General features: G+C 35.9%; 1 protein-coding gene across 2 annotated transcripts in view; it reads left to right on the top strand.

Annotated features, from left to right (window-relative positions):
- The window catches only part of RASA1 (RAS p21 protein activator 1), a 133,550-nt gene that overhangs the window by 54,268 nt on the left and 57,527 nt on the right, over nt 1-21,755 (top strand). For both annotated transcript variants that reach the window (XM_010354685.2, XM_010354684.2), the window contains exons 2-6: nt 8,747-8,899; nt 9,909-10,044; nt 10,661-10,731; nt 15,438-15,555; nt 19,096-19,127. In XM_010354685.2, the coding sequence (XP_010352987.1) occupies nt 8,747-8,899; nt 9,909-10,044; nt 10,661-10,731; nt 15,438-15,555; nt 19,096-19,127 (510 nt within the window). The remainder of the gene's footprint in view (nt 1-8,746; nt 8,900-9,908; nt 10,045-10,660; nt 10,732-15,437; nt 15,556-19,095; nt 19,128-21,755) is intronic.

The raw sequence follows: 21,755 nt of genomic DNA, 5'->3' as shown, positions 1-21,755 counted from the left end.
AGCGAGCATTACTGCCTGAGCTCCACCTTCTAACCAGCGGAAGTTAGATCAGCAGCAGCATTAGATTTTCACAGGAGTGCAAACCCTATTGTGAATTCCTCATGTGAGGGATATAGGTTGTGCGTTCCTTATGAGAATCTGATGGTTGATGATCTGAGCTGAAACAGTTTCATCCTGAAATCATCTCCCCTGAGCTCCTGTCTGTGGAAAAATTGTCTTCCACTAAATCAGTCAGTGCTTGGTGCCAGAGGTTGGGGACTACTGGTTTAAAGGAGCCTGGCTCCTCCCCCCTTCTTTTGCTCTCTCTGGTCATGTGATGTGCTAGCTCTCCCTTTGCCTTCTGCCATGAGTAAAAGCTACCTGAGGCCTCACTGAAAGCAGATTCCAGCACTATGCTTCCTCTATAGTCCTGCAGAACCATGAGCCAAAATAAACCACTTTTCTTTATAAATTACCCAGTCTCATGTATTCGATTATAGCAATGCAAAGACAGACTAACACAAAGGGCTATGGGAGTTATAAACCAGGAACTGTGGATGAAAATCCATTTTTTAAAATATAGATATATAAACACAACCACATACATAAATAAAATAACACCACAAGAAGGAATCAAAGTTGCTTTTGAAATTTCAGGTCTGGACACTAGGAAGGATGCTGGTGTCATTAACAATAAGGAGGAAGAGAAGTGTGAGTGGGGGGGTGTGTGTGTGTTTCTGTGTGTTTGTAGAGATATTTGCTAATTTTTTAAGATTTTGATATATTCACCTTAAGGTGAAGATTCTTGGGAGGGCTTTGTTAATTTAAGCCTGGCGTTTAAGAAGGAAGTTAGATTTAGAGAGGGAAATTTGGGGATCACTCTCATAGAGGTTATAATTTGAGCTGATTGATAACTGATATTTCCATGACTGTGAATAAATACAGAAATGGAAAATTCTGAGGAAAAGGCATGTAGAAAATGCCTTAGTTTTAGGATGACCTTTGAGTAAATTGTGTAATATTTCACTCTTATTTCTTAAAAAAAGTTACATAGGAGAAACACCTTGAGAAAGCACAAAGGAAGAAAACTAATGCCTTAAAACATTGCCTAACACATAATAGGAGCTTAAAAAAATCTTTGTTGAATGAATAATTTTGGGGATATAAGCGTATGTAGAGGAGAAAAATGGGCATATTGTGGAGAACTTTTGAGGGATAGAGTGGATAATACCCATTCCCCTGCCTTGTCCTCATAGGGTTATTGCTGATACCAGATGAAAGGACAGGTCTGAGAATATTTTGAACTTTTAAAATGTTCTTTGAGGCATATTTCAGTTTGAGGAACTGGAAGAAATTCCATAAGTAAGGTAATATGTCTGTATTCAGCAAGTAAAGTAACATGTCTACTTATAAGCTTATATTATTTCCATTTTACTTGGTGGGAATTAGATTTGTAAAGTATATTACGAAGAATGTTTAGGATATTGTTATGGCTATATATCTTTTGATAAGTCATTTTTTTTTTTCTTTGCCTGTGCTTTCTCCCATTGCCTGTTACGTTTTTCTCACTTTCCTTCTCAGTCCCTCCCTTTTTCCGAATCAGTTGCCATTCATCTTTTAGGTTTCAATTTAGCCATCAGTTCTTTCAGGAAATGTATGCTAAAATTCTAAGACTGAGACAGGTATTTTTTTGTATCCCTGTGTATCCTCTTACTTACTTTACCAGATTACAGTTGCTTAATTTGAATGTCTTCTCCACTGGATCCTAAACTTTCATGTCATGGTGTTCTGTGGTATTTACTGTTATCGTCTACCATGTAGCACACTGCTTGGTAGATAGTTTGTTGGAGATGAACTAAATAAGAGACAATGTTAGACTAAAGTTTACTTTTAACCTCCAGATGTAGTGATTTCTTGTCTTCATGTGCTGAATGGTATGATATTGTAATTATTGAAATTCTAAGAAAATCCCAACTATAAGAATTGATACCATTTTGAGAATTTAAAGTACGCAGATAAAAGAGATTGAAAATGTGCTGTATTAACTGATACTAGCCTCCTGCTAGTAGGTATTGTGCTAGCCTTCCCTCCCTTTTCGTCCTCCCTCGCAACATTTGATTAGTGCATAACATTTCTTGGAGAGGTGTGGTTTTTTCTTCTCTTCATTATCTGTTTACTAGGGTGATGGGAGTTAAAGGTAGTAAAAACTTCACAATCATGGTTGAGTGCATTTCAGTGTAAACTTTTGTATTCTCACCTTTTGTATGTTAGTCTTTAGTTAATTTGGGTGGACACAATGTATATGATAGTGCTGTTTCTTTAGAAATGCTCTCTCAAAACTAAAATCTCTTGGATTCTCTAAATACATTACCTATTGAAAAAGGAAACAGCATTTCTGCCCTTACTTTGAACTAACTTGATCTGAGATAAATACATACACACATGCACGCATGTGCACACACACACACATACATCACACTCTAGCTATCTGGATATATACAAATATACCCAAGAATAGCTAAGATAAACATGCTCTCTTCTCCCCTTCCCCAAGTTTAAGTGATGCATAGTTGGTCTAAGGGGTACTACACCTGTTTTGCTTAGCCTAGTGGTTGTTCAAGTGAATTTACCAGTGACCCAATTTTAGTCTCTATCATAGTGATTTGAAAAAATGCCATGTAAAGTCACTTAGTATGAGATAAATTTTCTTTACTTTCCTTTTCACTTTAAGAAATCAGTTGCCTTTTTTTTTTTTAAAAAAAACCTTTAGCAGGGACTGTATTAGTCCATTCTCATGATGCTAACAAACACAAACCCGAGTTGGGGTCATTTATAAAGGAAAGAGACTTAATTGACTCATAGTTCCGCAGGGCTGGGGAGGCCTCAGGAAACTTACAATTACGGTGGAAGGGGAAGCAAACATGTCCTTCTTCACATAGTGTCATCAAGGAGAAGTACTGAGCAAAAGGGGGAAAAGCCCCTTATAAAACCATTAGATCTCATGAGGACTCACTCACTATCACAATAACAGCAGCATGGGGGTAACTGCCCCCATAATTCAGTTACTTCCCACCAGGTCCCACCCACAACATGTGAGATGAGATTTGGGTGGAGACACAGCCAAACCATATCACAGACTGTAAGAATGTATTAGTTACAAATAAATATGGGAGCTTTAGAAGATTTTTGTGTTTTAGCAAATGCATACCAACTTGAAATCACCAATTTAGTTTTAGAAGACACAAGCATGTGTAAGAAAGTCTGATTAGCATTTTGAGACTTGTAGAATAACTCCAGAAGTTTGTAGTATGATCAGGCACACAGAGTCCCAAGTGATTCAGATGCAAAAGATTTCTTGGCAATTGGATTTCTGCATGTATGTTTCTCTGTAACTACTTTGGTGCCTCTAGATAATATAACCAAAAGGAAAAACAAGTGGACAGTAAAAGCGATCTGCTGGTAACTTCAATTTAGTTTTCTTTTTATAAAAGGAAGTCTACTGATGTTAGCACTGGTTTAATGGTTTTCTGTTGTGTAGTAGATAGTTTTCATTTGGGATTGTCAAGTGAGTTGTAAATATTGTATAGTTTCAGTGAAATGCCTGTCTGCATTCACACTAGGATATTTTCTCATTGCACAAATTTACATATTTTTCTCTGATCAAGTGAGACAGATTATAAAACACAAAGGCCCCATAGGGCCCCTCAAATGTGTTCCAGCAATATGCAGCAGCCCCCACCCCCATTTTTATTTCCCCCGAGTCAGGGTCTCTCTCTGTCGCCCAGTCTGGAGTGCAGTGGCATGATCTCGTCTCACTGCAGCCTTGACTTCTCAGGCTTAAGCTGTCCTCCCATCTCAGGCTCTCTAGTAGCTGGGATCATAGGCATGTGCCACCATGCTTGGCTAATTTTTGTATTTTTTGTAGAGGTGGGGTTTTGCCATATTCCCCAGGTTGGTCATGAACTCCTGGGTTCAAGCAGTCCTCTCCTCAGCCTCCCAAAGTGCTGGTCTATAAAGGCGTGAGCCGCTGTGCCTGGCCACAGCACACATTTATAAAAAATGTTCATGTGATTCCAAATTTAAAATAGAGTGATTTCTGTGCGTTTTTTAAAATTGTTCACTTATTTCACATGCAGTTTTATCTTAGCTGTATGATATTGTATATAAATTGATTTGTATTTCTAAAAAAATGAACTTAAGAAACTCCATATCTACCTGTAAGATTTCTCAACAAAAATTTACAAAGCTAGCTGGGAAGACATGTATGTACTTCTTGAATTTCCTCCTGTTCCTTTTCCCCAGCTTCCTTAGGCAAAGAAGATGAGAGAGGGAAATTTACTTTTAAAATAGGAGGACATAAATGCGTTGTTATTAACGTGTTGCATTAAGCAGTTTTAAGTCATAGTATCCCAAGTACATACTATCCTTTATACTGCCCCCCAACACCCAAAATATACACACATTGGGAAAAGAATGGGGGCTCTTTGAGGGTTTCCTTCTAGAGTTGCCAGGTGAAATAGAATTTCTTGTTTATTAATAGTATGGCACCTGCAGCCCCAATTAGTTTGAATGCTTTATAATGTTCAAAAAGAATTTTGAGAAAATTTCCTCCTAAAATTAATGCCTTAGTAGAAAAAAAGATTGATTTCTTCTGTTCTCTTCCCCAAATTACATGGAAAGTAAACAAGACTGGAAAATAGGTAATTGAGACTAAGGTGATTCACAGATTGATCACCTGTTATGCAACAGTCATAAAATGTGTTAGTTTTTTTGAAGAAGTTTATTCATCAGTCCCATAGCCTTTGAGTATCCTCTATTCCCCTGTGATATTGGTTTGATAATAATTAAGCTAATATTTACTGGGTTCTTGGTATCCATTAGGTATTCTTCTAAGCAACTTTATATGTGTTAGCTCATTTAATAATAAAAAGCTAATGTTCTGTGAGGTAGACACTATTCCTTTTATAGATGAGGAAACGGAGGCTCAGAGATAAAGTAATCTGCCTACATTTGTGCAGCTCAGTGGCAGAGCTGGGATTCAAAGACAGTGACTCTAGAGTCTTAACCGTTCTACTATAAAGCCTACGTAGTAGTTTTCATTTTTGTATTTTTCTTTAAAGCAATTTAGGACAAGTCATTAATTTTATTCTGAGGTTGAGATAGAAATTAATTTCCCTAATTTACAAGTCTCTACTAAAAATACAAAAATTAGCCAGATGTGGTGGCACGCATCTGTAATCCCAGCTACTTGGGAGGCAGAGACAGGAGAATCACTTGAACCCAGGAGGCAGAGGTTGCAGTGAGCCATGAGAGCATGGCACTGCACCCCAACCTGGGTAACAGAGCGAGACACTGTTTCCAAAACGAAAAAAGGAGAACTTCCTATGTTGATGTTAAAAAAGAGGTTTTTGTTTTGTTTTGTTTTTTACATTGGCAAGGTGGTTCAACTAGATGACTTATAAAGTATTTTTCAACGTTGTTTTATGAGTCAATACTTCTTCCTTCTTTGGACAAATACTTTTAAAACTTATTATTGCTATGTGCCAGGTATACTCTGTGCTATAATTGCCACAAATGTGAGCAAATTTGTAAATTTTAACTTAGGTGATGAGCTATTATTTGGTAATCTCATGTTAGAGTATTCTCATACCACCAGTATGACTTTTATACTTATGTTTCTTTGAGGTATTCTAGATTCCAATTGAATTATTTTTTAAATTTACTTGAAAACAGTCACCAGCAAATCTGCTCTTAAAGAGATATAATAAGGCTTTGACTGTGAAGACTTAAGAGTAATAGTGGGGTTGATTAAATGTTTTCTTTTATTTCTTTGTAATTCTATGCTGTGACTATTTGTAGAGGCAGAAAGTGTAGCATTTTAAAAAATTGAGTATTTTAGACAACCACTCCCCAAGTGTTCACTCTTGGGAAAAGTTATATCTTTGTTATTGAGAGTATATTTTGTAAAGGCATATCCCATATATTTTATACCTAGAATAAAAAGAATTACAGACTTCAGAAAGTTAAGGTAGATAGCATTTTCTTGGCTACTGGGGGTAATTAGAATATATGAATCTCTGTGCAGGGCAGCCACTTTAGGTACTCTGAATCTCTCAGTAGGGTAAAATTTTTATATTTATGAAAAAGATTGTGGGTTAAAAAAAGGTTGAGAAATACTGTTTTTGAGTAAACCCAAGGACTGGTGTTTAAAGGTTATATAGTATTTTACTTAGGTTCTATAAATCTGTAAGGTGTCTGAGTCAAATCTTATAACTTTGGATTTATTGTGATTTATTTATAAAACATTTAAGTATCAAATCAACTACATAAATGTTTACAAGCTGATGGCTGGATAATTTAATTGCAGTTTATAGTCATAATCAAGAATTGACATGTTTTGCTTTACGTGTTGGAAGCTTATGACCTTTTGACATGAAAGGAAATTGCTAACATGTAGGAAATAGTTACTTATTTAGATTAATGTCTTTCTCCTGAGCTGACTTATCCACTTTAATGCTCAGATCTTACTGAAAGTACATAGATGTAAAAAATCAGCTCGGTGTGGTGGCTCACACCTGTAATCCCAGCACTTTGGAAGGCTGAGGTGAGCAGATTGCTTGAGTCCAGGAATTTGAGACCAACCTGGGTGACAGGCAAAACACTGTCTCTCCAAAAAAAAAAAAAAAAAAAAAAAAAAAAAAAATGCTGGGCACGGTAACATGTGTCTGCAGTCTCAGCTACTTGGGAGGCTGTGGTGAGAAGATGGGTTGAGCCCGGGAGGTGGGGGTTGCAGTCAGCTGAGATTGTACCAGTGCATTCCAGCCTGGGTGACAAAGTGAGACCCCCATCTTAAAACAAAACAAAAACAACTAAAAACCACAAATAAACGTATATATCACTTAAAATTGCAAGTCAGATATTTATTGTAAAGTAGTAATTGTGTAATGCCTCCTGTATCTCTGTGTATCATTTCATGGTAAGTTCAAAAGATTAAGGAGATTAAATAAAACCTTTTTCATCTTGACACTGCCTAAGATATAACAGAAATTTAACAAATAACAAGTACACAAAAATAGAGATTTGCTTAAAATTGTCCTTAATTTTATCTTTGTTGGGTATATAAATCTGCTCTCTGGGATAGTTCTACTGCTTTAAGTAATGAGGAAAGCACTAGTTTCATATTCTAAGGATAACCTAAGGATATCCATTATATTTTCACAGCTAAACTTACAGCCTGAAATTTCAAAATTTTATTCTCTTTCTGTTGTTAAATTATAGTTCCTCAGGGGACCTTTATGATCTCTGGTGTAAACTTTCCATTTTAGAATAAAAAAATCCCTGAGCTCTTGAAAGTTAAAATTACTTGTCATTTGTCTCAAAGATGATGGCTGAACTAAGATTAGGATTTTAGAGGAATGCAATATTGATTGTTCTTTCCCTTCTTCCTCTAATACTAACAGTTTACAATTATATTTTGTTTGTTAAGTTGTAATGGAACTCTAAATAAGTTCATTATTTTCAGCCTTATGCATAGGGCTCTATTTAAAATAGGTTGATTTTAGAAGAAAACTAAAAGTGATTCTTTTCATAAGTTTTAAGTTTCTGTGTTTTTGTTTTATTTTTAAAAATTAAGGTGTCAAAAATAATGAGCTTTTATTACAACAAGCTTACAAAAATAGTCATAGTAGCATAATGTTTTTATCATTGGCTTATTATATATTATATAAAATACATACTACATTATTACAAATGTAAGATTACAAATAAACTTTGAGTGGTAAAGCTGAAGTACTATAATATGTTACATAATTGAATATATCAATGTAATATGAATGTTTGTTGTTTTTCTCTGAATGTTTCAAATTAGGCTGTAAGTATCTAAGGATGAGTTTGACTAAACTATGAAAAATGTAAAAATATTTTATAATAGTTACTTTGGAGATTTGTTACCATGCCTGTATGATACTTCTGGTATATTTCTAAGCATGTTTCTGTTTATATCAGTCCATGAGGCTTTTATAGGCATGGTTGGTATCATGGATGATGCTAGAGTTATAGCCAGTTTCTCAAGTAGATCATTTGATAATATGTAGGTAGAATACAGTTAAACTGAGAGCAAGAAGGGTGAAGGGACAAAGGTACTATTTATTCCCCCAAATGTTTGTTAAATAAATTTGGAAAGTTGAGTGCAAATGTAAAATTTATAGTCATGGAGTAGATTATCTTAGAGCCAAAGGGATTAATCAGCTTCATGTTCAAAGAGGAAATTAAAATAGCATCCTTTAGACAGTGTAATTCTGTTTTCCTGTCTCAGGGCACAAACACTAAAATGGAATAAAACATTTTATATTCTCATAGGTTCCATGTGCCTTGTGAAGTCATGGTTCCTCAGTATAAGATCGAGGTAGTAAATTAATCATTTCCATTTGTTTATCTTATTTTTCTAAGTAAGGATTTGGTTGCAGTAGTATTTATATTTTGAATAGCAGGCAATCCTGGAAGTAGGGAGATGGGTAGAAATGGAAGAGATTTATATATGAGATGACTAGGACTGAGCTTTTAGAACAAATTAAAGACCAAGTAAATGAGTATTTTTTGAGAAACTGAGGTTGAATTGAGTTAAAATTGGAATAACTGGTTCAGAGTAAAATGTAAATGTTTAAGTTACATGTAGGCATTTAAAACCTCTAGTAGTAAGTTTTTCAAGTATCACTAGAAATTTTACACTTCCAATTATATTGTAATATCTTCTCTGTTTTTCCCCTAGGTGGTATCACGGAAAACTTGACAGAACGATAGCAGAAGAACGCCTCAGGCAGGCAGGGAAATCTGGCAGTTACCTTATAAGAGAGAGTGATCGCAGGCCAGGGTCCTTTGTACTTTCATTTCTTAGCCAGATGAATGTTGTCAACCATTTTAGGTAAGTCTTTATTCCTATTGTGAAGCCAAATGGTGTAGCTATTTTGATATAATATTCAAAAATATACCTGTATAATAAAGGTGAATGACTCAGTAACAAATAATAGAGAAGGAAGCTTATTTTCAGTCAAATGATTTAATCAGTGATTTAGAGAGATTCTTTTGAATGTTTACATTTTTTTGTTTAAAAACAGTGTATTTGGGCATTACTGTGCTGATCCTCAAATATATTTATAGCTTTTAAAGTATAAAGAATTACAAATAAACTTTGAGCGGCAGGTCTAAAATAAAGGAATTGTATACTTTTAGACTGTAGAATAACAAAAAGTATAGGAAACCCTGTTTAAAACTCAAATTTCGTGTCCTCTATTTTAGCTTCACTGTTCTAAAACTCTTTGCAGACATGCACTTCAGTGAAACAGGCATATAAATTTTCAAGTACAAATATTCTGTATATATAAACATATTTACCCATATTGTATTCTATTTCATTTTTATGGAAGAAATTGAAAAAAATCATCTAATGCATATAGTGTTAAATGATAACATGTTTTTGTACCCTTGGTTTTTAGATTTTAAAATAAGGTTCAGTAGTACCATGATACCACATGTAGTATGTGAAATTATTCCTGTACTTTGTGTAAATATTTCAAGAGATCTGTGAGGTCCTTTAAGCCAGAGAAAACTTACTAACATTGTTAATTCAGCCTTAAATATGGAAAGTGAGAAGAGGTATCTGAGGGTGAATTTTCAAATATTTGATGGAATTCTGTAATTGAGGTTTATAAGCCTGATACGTATTTCACATCAAATGCATGTATATATGTAAGAGAAATAGCCCCAAGTAATTTGCTGTGATGAAGATATTAATAAGTAGTATTTTAGTATAAGGATATAGTTACAAGGAAAAGAGTATGGAAATTATTGATTTATAATTTCTTTATGAAACTTGGTCTTTAAAATTGGCTGTAAAGATTTTTTTTATACTGTATTTTTTCCTGTTCAAATAGGATTATTGCTATGTGTGGAGATTACTACATTGGTGGAAGACGTTTTTCTTCACTGTCAGACCTAATAGGTTATTACAGTCATGTTTCTTGTTTACTTAAAGGAGAAAAATTACTTTACCCAGTTGCACCACCAGAGGCAAGTAGAATGAATAAAATATTTTTCAAAACTTTATTTTTCAGTACAATAGTAGGTTTAGCTATTGCTCAATTTCTTATGTTTATTATAATTCAAGAAGTGTTTGTTGTATTACATTTTAATTTGGGTTATAATGTTAGAACAAAATGGACAACTTCTTTGAAAAAAAAAGAAAATATTTTTCAGTAATTTTGTGTTTAAGTAACCAGATTTAAAAAAAGTACTGTTTGGTGATAGCCTAACAAATATTTCTGAATGTATGAGAACAAATTACTGATTTCATAGTACTAACCCTGACTTTGCTGCAAGATTCTGAAATGCCTTGTGTATCATCAATGAAAGGTTAACTTACATGTTTCATGTAGTATATTTAAAATGAAATCATATTACCTTATAAAAGCATATTGCTTATATTTAAAATATAATTTTCATAAAAACAAGAACAACAAAAAAAGCCTTTCTAGGCACTGCGTATTTATAGTCCAAGTAAAAATTTATTTGAATGATTCCATGGAATTTCTAATGTGAATTTTTATTGGCTTTATGTGGATATACCTCTTTTGACTTTAAGATAAAAAGACTATCTTTTTAAATCCTTTTTTTTTATGGTTTCTAGCCAGTAGAAGATAGAAGGCGTGTACGAGCTATTCTACCTTACACTAAAGTACCAGACACTGATGAAATAAGGTATTTTATAATCTATTCTCATGTATAGGCATTTGAAAGAGCTAGACTTTGAAGATTTATTACTCTTGGACTAGGAAGCTTTTGAAATTTGAAGAAATGGCATACAGCAAGGTGAAAGAGCTTTTGATATTGGGTCTGTTGGTCCTGTACCTCTGGGTTGACTTATTTTTCAGACTGTGGTTTTGAATCAGGGTGGCCTCAGTGAATATGACAGGAGAAATAATTAGGTTTTATTACATTGTCTCTCACAAAGTAAGGAGAGTTCTGTTTCAATCTATATCCTATTTAAATTTTTGTTACCATGTGACATTTATGCCACAGCTATAAAGGATAAGCTTCTACTTTATGTACGGGGTGAATAATTTGAAACCTTAGTAATGTTATAGAACTATGCAACATGTTAGTTTGTAGTTTTATTTCTCTATAATTATATAATTTGATAATCAAATTATGTCTTTCTATAAGGTATTTAAATTTCTGGTGGAAACTTTGTTTCTTACCATTAATTCTCATTTAATTCTTACTGACACATTTTTATTTGTAATCTAAACTGGAAAGGCCTATAAACGACAAAGGAGAAAATGCATATATTAAAGAAGAACAGTGATGAATTACAAATTTATGAATTTAGGTAATTTTTAAATTTTTTGTGGGATTATTTAGGACAGCAATTCTCAAAGTGTGTTTCATGTAACTATGGGGATCTTTGAGACTCATTTAGAATGACACTGGTCAGTGTTCTCTAGACCAGATTTTTTATGGAGAATTGGTTTGCACAATGGTAGATGGAGACAGTAAAGACCCTCAGTTGGCTGTCTGCAATCTGAAAACCCAAGAGAGCCAGTGGTGTAATTCAATCTACATCTGAAGACCTGAGAACCAGGGGAACCTATGGTGTAAATCCTAGTCTGAGGGCAGGAAAAGATAAGATGAGATGTCCCAGCTCAACCAGTGAGGCAGAAAAAAGGGATGAATTTCTTCCTCCTCCAGTTTTTGTTCTGTTCAGACCCTCAGTGAATTGGATGATGCCCGCTCACATTGGGAATGGCAGGATACTGTCCTCTGATTCAAATGCTAATCTCATCCAGAAACACCCTCACAGAGAAACCCAGAAATATAATGTTTAATCTGGGAACCCTACGGTCTAGCCAAGTTGACACATAAAATTAGCCATCACAATCCATGAGATCAGATTATTTTCATAACCATACTAAGACATAATTTGCCTTTTTCACTGTAAGTTTTACAATGATGGTACAAAAGCAATCTATGGTAAAACTGCTGGTGTCTTAGTAGAAATCAAGGTTGTGGCACAAAAGTGTGTACAGTATTTTACTTGGAGTTAATCAAAGACAGTTTCATTTAAGAGTGTTACTGATGAGGGACTAAAAAATATTTATTAAATTTCGACCTGTGACCACACACTTTAATCCGTATGATGAAATGGGAAGTATGTATAAAACACTTCTGCTCTGTCTCAGTGTCATGAGGAAAAGCAGTGAGTTGAGAGCTGAACTAGTTTGTTCCTTTTTTTTTTCTTTTAGAGACAGAGTCTTGTTCTGTTACCCAGGCTGGAATGCAGTGACACCATCTGGCCTCACTGCAGTCTCCAACTCCTGGGTTCAAGGGATTCTATGCCTCAGTCTTCCGAGCGGCTGGAATTACAGGCGTGTGTCACCAAGTCCAGCTAATTTTTGTTATTTAGTAGAGATGGGGTTTTGCCATGTTGACTAGGCCAGTCTCGAACTCCTGACCTCAAGTGATCTGCCTGCCTCGGCCTCCCAAAGTGCTGGGATTATAGGCGTGAGCCACTGTACATGGCTTAGCTGTTACTTTTGTGCTCACCATTTTCACTTGAGAGAGTGTTTGACATTTTTTGAAGAAGAACAAAGTAAGACTATTATTTCAAGGAAAAAAACTGTTAGTGTTTGTTGCCAATGACAAAATTTGAGTTTTGAGTAAAAATTTGAATTTTAGACATTCTGTGTTGGCCATCAAAAGTTTGACAGCTTCTAGCCTGGGCGACAGAGCGAGACTCCGTCTCAAAAAAAAAAAAAAAAAAAGTTTGACAGCTTCTGAAATAATGACTTCTCTGATGAGACAGGCACTGATAATAAAGAATGAGGTTTTTTTTGTTTTGTTTTGTTGTTTTTTTTTTTTGTTTTTTGTTTTTGTGACAGTTTCGCTCTTGTCACGCAGCTGGAGTGCAGTGGTGCCATCTTGGCTCACGGCAACCTCTGCCACCTGGGTTCAAGCGATTCTGCTGCCTCAGCCTCTGAGTACCTGAGTACCTGAGTACCTATGGGCGCCTGCCACCACACTTGGCTAATTTTGATATTTTTAGTAGAGATGGAGTTTCACCATGTTGGCCAGGGTGGTCTTGAATTCCTAACCTCGGGTGATCTGCCTGCCTTGGCCTCCCAAAGTGCTGGGATTGCAGGCGTGAGCCATCGTGGCTGGCCAAGAATGAGAGGTTTTGATAGTGTATAATGTGTTAACAACTAGAAGATATAGATAGCTTGGTGAACTAATATTTTCTAAAAGGTCGATGCGTGTTGTTACAAAATTATGCATGAGTAAAAGATTCATTTGAAATGCAAGATAGACCAATAGATGTTACTGGAATGCATATAGAAAGTTCACTGATAAATAGTTTTGGATTCCGTATTACAATTAACCTTCAAGAAAGTACCGCTCATTGAATTTTTGGTGTGATTTCATAGAATATCTATAATTATCTGAAAGGGCTATTAAAATACTTATCCCTTTCACAACTACATTCTTAGGTGAAGCCAGATTTTCTTCATATGCTTTAAGCAAAAAAATCATATAGCAGCAAATTTAATAAAGAAACAGATATGGGACTCCAGCAGTTTTCAGTTAGGCCAGGCATTAAGAGATTTGCAAAATTATAAAACAGTGATATTCTCACTAACTTTGTAAAAGTTATATTTCTCATATTTTTAATGAGCTATTTTTAAAGGAATTAGTGAATATTTTAAAACATTTGTTTTAAATTTGAGTATGGTAAATATCAGTAGATATCCGTATAAATAAAAGCCATTTAGGATGTCAGTTTTTAAGAGTGTAAAGAGGTCCTGGGAGACCAAAAAAGAAAAAAAAATAGCTGTTCTAGGAAGATGAGAATTTAAACAATACTTTGATGATATAAATTTGGAATTATGAGTATTTTAAAAAATTTATGCATACCTGTGAGTTTTAAAATAAAAATACCTTAAAAATTAATGATTTAATAAAGCACTGTAGCCTGTTTTAGGGGGGAATAATACAAAATAATACAGAATGAGTTATGATTAGGTTTTGTTATTACTAGCAAGCTTATTTAAAACATTTTTTTGGTTTTTGCACCATGAAAAGTTGTTATGGCAGCAACAAGTAAACTTGAAATTAGAAATATCTCTTATGACTACTTTTAACTAAGAAATGAAATTTACCATTTCACGTGCACCCTATTTTTACTCATAATGATTTTCTTCAATGTGCTTATTTAGGTGGTTCTAGAAAGGAATGATTTAATTGGTTAAGTGGTAATGTCTGCTGCCATTCAGCTAGTGAAATATTGGCCATGATTAAGAAGGATTGTAGAATCAAGATAGAACACAATATTCTATGATTATTCAAATATTTAGTTAAATGTTATGTATCAGTTCTGTTGTCCGAAACATTATCCAAGAGACAATGAAGCTGGAGATAGCACAGAGAAAGCAGTTAAAGCTTTCAAGGATAGGAGAAGAGATTTACTTAAATTTACTTAATAGATTTTGGTTTGTGAATATTAAGATCGAAAGGAAAATTGCTGAAAAAAAAGACAAATACAGTTATAGATATAGGGTTAATGGTACCATCAACAAATCTGGAAACTTTGTGTTCACACGCATTCTTTTAAGCCTGAAAGGACAAATTCAAGGATTACTGATGGTTTTATATTGATGAAATACATCAGCAACTTGTTGTTTCTGTAATTGTGTGGAGGTTGAAAACATGTAGGTTTCAGTAAAAGGAAACTAAGTTGTATATGTATCTCTGTACTATTAAATTGGTAACAGAAAAAAACATACATGCCTTTCTCATAATATATCCCTTGGTACCACTTTCAGAGAAAGAATGCTGTACCCATTGGATGATGGGTATCTGGGTGAATTAAATAAGCCCTAGTTTTTTAATAAGAAAAATGTTAACTGACATAAGCATCTACATCATGCTTATCTAAAATAAACATTTTCTAAGTAACTCTATATCTTATGTATGTATAATGTGTTAATTATATTTGTTTTGTGTTTTGATTTTATATCTAACCTACATCTGAAAGAGTAATAACATTGAAACATAAGTTTTTCAATTCAGTTTCTTGTAGTTACACCCCAAAACCTTCAATATATGTATAATCAGTTTCTGTTAACAAGTTGTAATTTGAATCTAACAATAATTCAGTGATACAGATAGTGCAGATACTATTATCAGACATATTATACTCATGAGGAAATTAAGATTCAGATTATTTATTATCTTCAGGAATTGACATGTAGATAATGCCAGAAATAGGATACAAATTTAGAGTGTTTGACTCTTAATTCCTTGCATTTTTCAATATAATGCTATCTTTATCCTATTTTGTGGTGTATGACTATTCTAATTTCTGTATTTAAAATTTTTAATTTTAATAACTTTAAAATTGCTGTTTTCAGTTTCTTAAAAGGAGATATGTTCATTGTTCATAATGAATTAGAAGATGGATGGATGTGGGTTACAAATTTAAGAACAGATGAACAAGGCCTTATTGTTGAAGACCTAGTAGAAGAGGTGGTAAGTTTTGTTGTTTTCTTCTCAATTCTAGATTCTAAATATTTTATAAATTTGGATCTTGTCTATAATCAGAGAAAGTAGCTATGAATACATTTCTTTTATAAAATAACTGAATTGATAAGTACAAGGAATTTTTCATTAAAATCTATTATAAGTACAGTTAGTATGGAACATAATCAAGCTAGCATATTACAAGACATAACTGCCAATATTCAGAAAGCTTGTATGAGTTTCTGTGACTTAAAAATATATTAACATTTGTGCCTTCTTTTGAGACAGAGTCTTGGTCTGTTGCCCAGGCTAGAGTGCAGTGGCGCAATCTTGGGTCACTGCAACCTCCACCTCCCAGGTTCAAGCATTTCTCGTGCCTCAGCGACCCAGCTAGCTGGGATTACAGACATGTGCCACCATGCCCAGCTAATTTTTGTATTTTTTTTTTTTTTTTTTTTTTGTTGAGACGGAGTCTCGCTCTGTCGCCCAGGCTGGAGTGCAGTGGCCAGATCTCAGCTCACTGCAAGCTCCGCCTCCCGGGTTTACGCCATTCTCCTGCCTCAGCCTCCCGACTAGCTGGGACTACAGGCGCCCGCCACCTCACCCGGCTAGTTTTTTGTATTTTTAGTAGAGACGGGGTTTCACCGTGTTAGCCAGGATGGTCTCGATCTCCTGACCTCGTGATCCGCCCGTCTCGGCCTCCCAAAGTGCTGGGATTACAGGCTTGAGCCACTGCGCCCGGCCTTTTTTTTTTTTTTTTTTTTTTTTTAAATAGAGACGGGGTTTTACCATGTTGGCCAGGCTGATCTCAAATGCCTGACCTCAAGTGTTCCACCCGCCTTAGCCTCTCAAAGTGCTGGGATAACAGGCATGAGCCACCGTGCCCGGCCTATTTGTGCTTATTTTTATTCTTTTTTTATTTTGCCCCCTTTTTCTTCCTCATAAGTGAAGTTATATCAGGCTGATCATGGAATCTCAACTGGTTACACATGTTTGGTTTTAGATTCTTTATCTTTCAAATATATGTATAATTTTCCAGTAAACTTGGAAGATTTCATTTATATTATACATATATTATCACATGGTTCTACATTTTGAATCTCATCCTTGTTTTTGTTTCCATCATATAATACGTTATCATATGGTATCAATTACCAGGTGCATTTTTAATAACAGGTCAGCATTCGAACAGCTTTTATATTTCAGAGATAATACTCAGTATCAAATATACATTATAACTTTGGAATTCTCCTTTTCCTTTTGGATTTTTCTAGTGAGATGGAGTGGCTTTCTGTTGTCTTTTACAGCCCTCAAAGCTACTGTTTTTAAATTACACCACAGACCTGATAATATGCTGAAGATTATTGCTCCTGGAAGACTGCAGTGGAGAATATTTTTTTTTTTCCTATTAATTCTCTTACGTGCCTATTCTGGCAACCGAATCTTGATCCATAGAAGTAAAACATACTGAGTAGAGGTGGAAAAAGTTGAGGAAATGGTGTGATACATTCCATACTCATAGTCATATAGTTATTTAGTGAAAGAGCTAGGATTAGGACTCCTAATTCCTAGATTAGTATTCTGTATTCTACAGTAAAAGAGATATTTATTCCATATAGGCAAACGGTATTCATACTGAAGCATCTTACTATCTGTGATAGTTTTCCTATAAAATGTGTTTGTTACAACTCTTAGTTTGGGTTTCCCTCTCCCTGCTGTACCACCATCTTCCCAATTCTGATTACTTAAAGGAATTGCACTATAGTTGAACTTTTCTTGAGCTCTTGGAATTCTGGATCAAATTTAACAAGATAAACTTTAATATTAAAGAAAAGTGAAAATTACTCAATGTATACAGAAAAATAATAATAACAACCCAAACCAGAATAAGGAGACATGACCTCACATCAATACAAGGGATCAAGGAAAAAGTTAGCAACTCAGTATGAGTGAATAATGTGATGTGGTTGCTAAAAATGAATATAGTAAGTAACATTATAAATTAATAGTGGAATAATTCCACATCAGTTATAAACACTTTTCACTCCAATATGTAGAATGACTTTCATGATGGGCTTTATTAGAGTGCAGTGAATTCCCTGTAGATTGAAAAACCATTTGGACATTGTCTAGTTTGTGAAGATGTTTCAGGCATTCAGTTAGTGGTTACATTTAAGGAATTTCTCCTTCTAAAATTCTAATTACTGTTCCCCAAACACATTTATACTTTTATGTATTAACTCTAGAATGTATGCTCTCTGAGGGGAGGGATTTTTTATCTCTGATTCACTGATGTATTACCATTGCCTAGAATAGTGTCTGGCATCAGTAGGCATTTGGTAAATGTTTGTTGAGTAAATGAATGTTTCTGTGCTTATAGTTTCCCCTCTTCCTTGACATTCCTGCCCTGATAGATTGCCTTGTAAAATTTGATTCATCTTTATCAGCTCAGTTTGTATGTCACCCGTTGTTTCACAGAGGATTTATGCCTTTCTGGAGTCTCTTAGGCAAAATTGTTTCCTTCTGTATTTCCATAGCACCTTGTTAATTTTGCATTCTATTCCACTGTCTAAAATTAATTTAGTGTAAACCTCTTCTACAAGAGATTAACTCCTTTTGCGCAGTGATACACACATAATGCTATTCATTTTTACAGTTTTTTGTTTGTTTGTTTGTTTGTTTTTTTAGCCTACCTCTTGGATATAGTAGCATTCAGTGAGTGTTTGATTTTAGTTTGATTAGGTATTTAATGAGTGAGGACCAAATTGTGAGAAGTAAATCCACATGTAGTTAGACCATTTTTCTCCATAATAGTGGAATGAGTAACACTATTGTATCTTAAATCAGAGGAATATAGAATAAAATAAAGTTCAAAACATGATAAAAGGGGGATGTCTTTTATATTCAAAGTAAAAGTTGATGTTGCTTTTTATGGGCTCAGAATGTTTTACTGAAGAGGTAGCATTTGAGATAGTTCCTTCATAGATTGGTTAGGTATTTATCTAACAGGTAGAAAGCAAAAAGTGGAAAGTACATTCTAAGAACAAAAAGAACAAGCTACAGTGGTGGGAGATTGGCAAATAGGAAATTATGTGTGACCATGGTATAGGAACCAGAAATCAATTGGTAGTATGAGACAGGAAATGTGGACTTGAGTCCTATGGTAAAGGACTTCAGTTGCAGAATGAGAAATTTGTAGACAGTAGAGAGGTGTTTGTTTTTTGTTTGGTTTTTCTTAGTGTAGGGCAAAGCTGCTGTTGAAACTGATGTATCCAGATTAGAGTGTTGTAGTAGGACATAATTATATTAGTTGGGCTGTTGTACTAGTTTAGTTTAAGAAAAGTGGGTAAGAGGGCCTGAGTTAGGGTAGTGGCAACAAGAAAAGATTAAGAGAGGTGTGGAAAGATAGTTATTGAACAGAAACATCTTTTTTTGTATACACATAAGGATAGTGTGGGGATATGTTTGAAGATATGATTTCTGTGAATTTTAATAAAAGTAGATTAACAGTTAATTACATAAAATACTGTCTTAATGTCTTCCCTTTAGGGCCGGGAAGAAGATCCACATGAAGGAAAAATGTGAGTTGGTGTTAATTATTAAAAATGAAAAAAATATATATCTATATTTTAAATTTACTAATTGGAAAACTTTGGCCAAAAAAATCTTTTAAAAGTTTTTGGACTGAATAGGAACAGCTCCAGTCTCCAACTCCCAGCGCGAGCGACACAGAAGACTGGTGATTTCTGCATTTTCAACTGAGGTACTGGGGTCATCTCACTAGGGAGTGCCGGACAATCGGTGCTGGTCAGCTGCTGCAGCCTGACCAGCGAGAGCTGAAGCAGGGCGAGGCATCGCCTCACCTGGAAGCGCAAGGGGGAAGGGGATCCGTTTTCCTAGCCAGGGGAACTGAGACACACAACACCTGGAAAATCGGGTAACTCCCACCCCAATACTGCGCTGTAAGCATACAGGCATTCCAGGAGAATATATCCCACACCTGGCCGGGAGGGTCCCACGCCCACGAAGCCTCCCTCACTGCTAACACAGCAGTCTGCCGCGATCTATCGGCAAGGCAGCAGCGAGGCTGGGGGAGGGGCGCCCGCCATTGCTGAGGCTTAAGTAGGTAAACAAAGCCGCTGGAAAGCTTGAACTGGGTGGAGCTCACAGCAGCTCAAGGAAGCCTGCCTGTCTCTGTAGTCTCCACCTCTGGGGACAGCGCACAGCTGAAGACCAACAGGGGAAGTAGCGGGAGCCCGTGCAGACACGAACGACTCTGTCTGACAGCTTTGGGGAGAGCCGCGGATCTCCCAACGCGGAGGTTGAGATCTGAGAACGGACAGACTGCCTGCTCAGGTGTGTCCCTGACCCCTGAGTAGCCTAGCTGGGAGAAATCCCCCACTAGGGGCAGTCTGACACCCCACACCTCACAGGGTGGAGTACACCCCTGAGTGGACACTTCCAAAGGAAGAATCAGACAGGTACACTCGCTGTTCAGCAATATTCTATCTTCGGCAACCTCTGCTGCTGATACCCAGGCAAACAGGGTCTGGAGTGGACCTCAAGCAATCTCCAACAGACCAACAGACAGTCCTTCTGACTGTCAGAAGGAAAACTATCAAACAGGAAGGACACCTATACCAAAACCCCATCAGTACGTCACCACCATCAAAGACCAGAGACAGATAAAACCACAAAGATGGGGAAGAAGCAGGGCAGAAAAGCTGGAAATTCAAAAAATAAGAGCGCATCTCCCCCTGCAAAGGAGCGCAGCCCATCACCAGCAACGGATCAAAGCTGGTCAGAGAATGACTTGGACGAGAGGAGAGAAGAAAGCTACAGTCCATCAAAGTTATCAGAGCTAAAGGAGGAATTACGTACCCAGCGCAAAGAAACTAAAAATCTTGAAAAAAGAGTGGAAGAATTGACAGCTAGACTCATTAATGCAGAGAAGATCATAAACGAAATGACAGAGATGAAAACCATGACACGAGAAATACGTGACAAATGCACAAGCTTCAGTAACCGACTCGATCAACTGGAAGAAAGAGTATCAGCGATTGAAGATCAAATGAATGAAATGAAGCGAGAAGAGAAACCAAAAGAAAAAAGAAGAAAAAGAAATGAGCAAAGCCTGCAAGAAGTATGGGATTACGTAAAAAGACCAAATCTACGTCTGATTGGGGTGCCTGAAAGTGAGGGGGAAAATGGAACCAAGTTGGAAAACACTCTTCAGGATATCATCCAGGAGAACTTCCCCAACCTAGTAGGGCAGGCCAACATTCAAATTCAGGAAATACAGAGAACGCCACAAAGATACTCCTCCAGAAGAGCAACTCCAAGACACATAATTGCCAGATTCACCAAAGTTGAAATGAAGGAAAAAATCTTAAGGGCAGCCAGAGAGAAAGGTCGGGTCACCCACAAAGGGAAGCCCATCAGACTAACAGCAGATCTCTCGGCAGAAACTCTACAAGCCAGAAGAGAGTGGGGGCCAATATTCAACGTTCTTAAAGAAAAGAATTTTCAACCCAGAATTTCATATCCAGCCAAACTAAGTTTCATAAGTGAAGGAGAAATAAAATCCTTTACAGATAAGCAAATGCTTAGAGATTTTGTCACCACCAGGCCTGCCTTACAAGAGACCCTGAAGGAAGCCCTAAACATGGAAAGGAACAACCGGTACCAGCCATCGCAAAAACATGGCAAAATGTAAAGACCATCGAGGCTAGGAAGAAACTGCATCAACTAACGAGCAAAATAACCAGTTAATATCATAATGGCAGGATCAAGTTCACACATAACAATATTAACCTTAAATGTTAATGGACTAAATGCTCCAATTAAAAGACACAGACTGGCAAACTGGATAAAGAGTCAAGACCCATCAGTCTGCTGTATTCAGGAGACCCATCTCACATGCAGAGACATACATAGGCTCAAAATAAAGGGATGGAGGAAGATCTACCAAGCAAATGGAGAACAAAAAAAAGCAGGGGTTGCAATCCTAGTCTCTGATAAAACAGACTTTAAACCATCAAAGATCAAAAGAGACAAAGAAGGCCATTACATAATGGTAAAGGGATCAATTCAACAGGAAGAGCTAACTCTCCTAAATATATATGCACCCAATAAAGGAGCACCCAGATTCATAAAGCAAGTCCTTAGAGACTTACAAAGAGACTTAGACTCCCATACAATAATAATGG

Source organism: Rhinopithecus roxellana, chromosome 3 (genome assembly GCF_007565055.1).
Source record: "Rhinopithecus roxellana isolate Shanxi Qingling chromosome 3, ASM756505v1, whole genome shotgun sequence".
NCBI classification, from domain to species: domain Eukaryota; kingdom Metazoa; phylum Chordata; class Mammalia; order Primates; family Cercopithecidae; genus Rhinopithecus; species Rhinopithecus roxellana.
The sequence above is the reverse complement of the archived record's forward strand: the minus strand, read 5'-3'. Positions and strand labels throughout refer to the sequence as shown.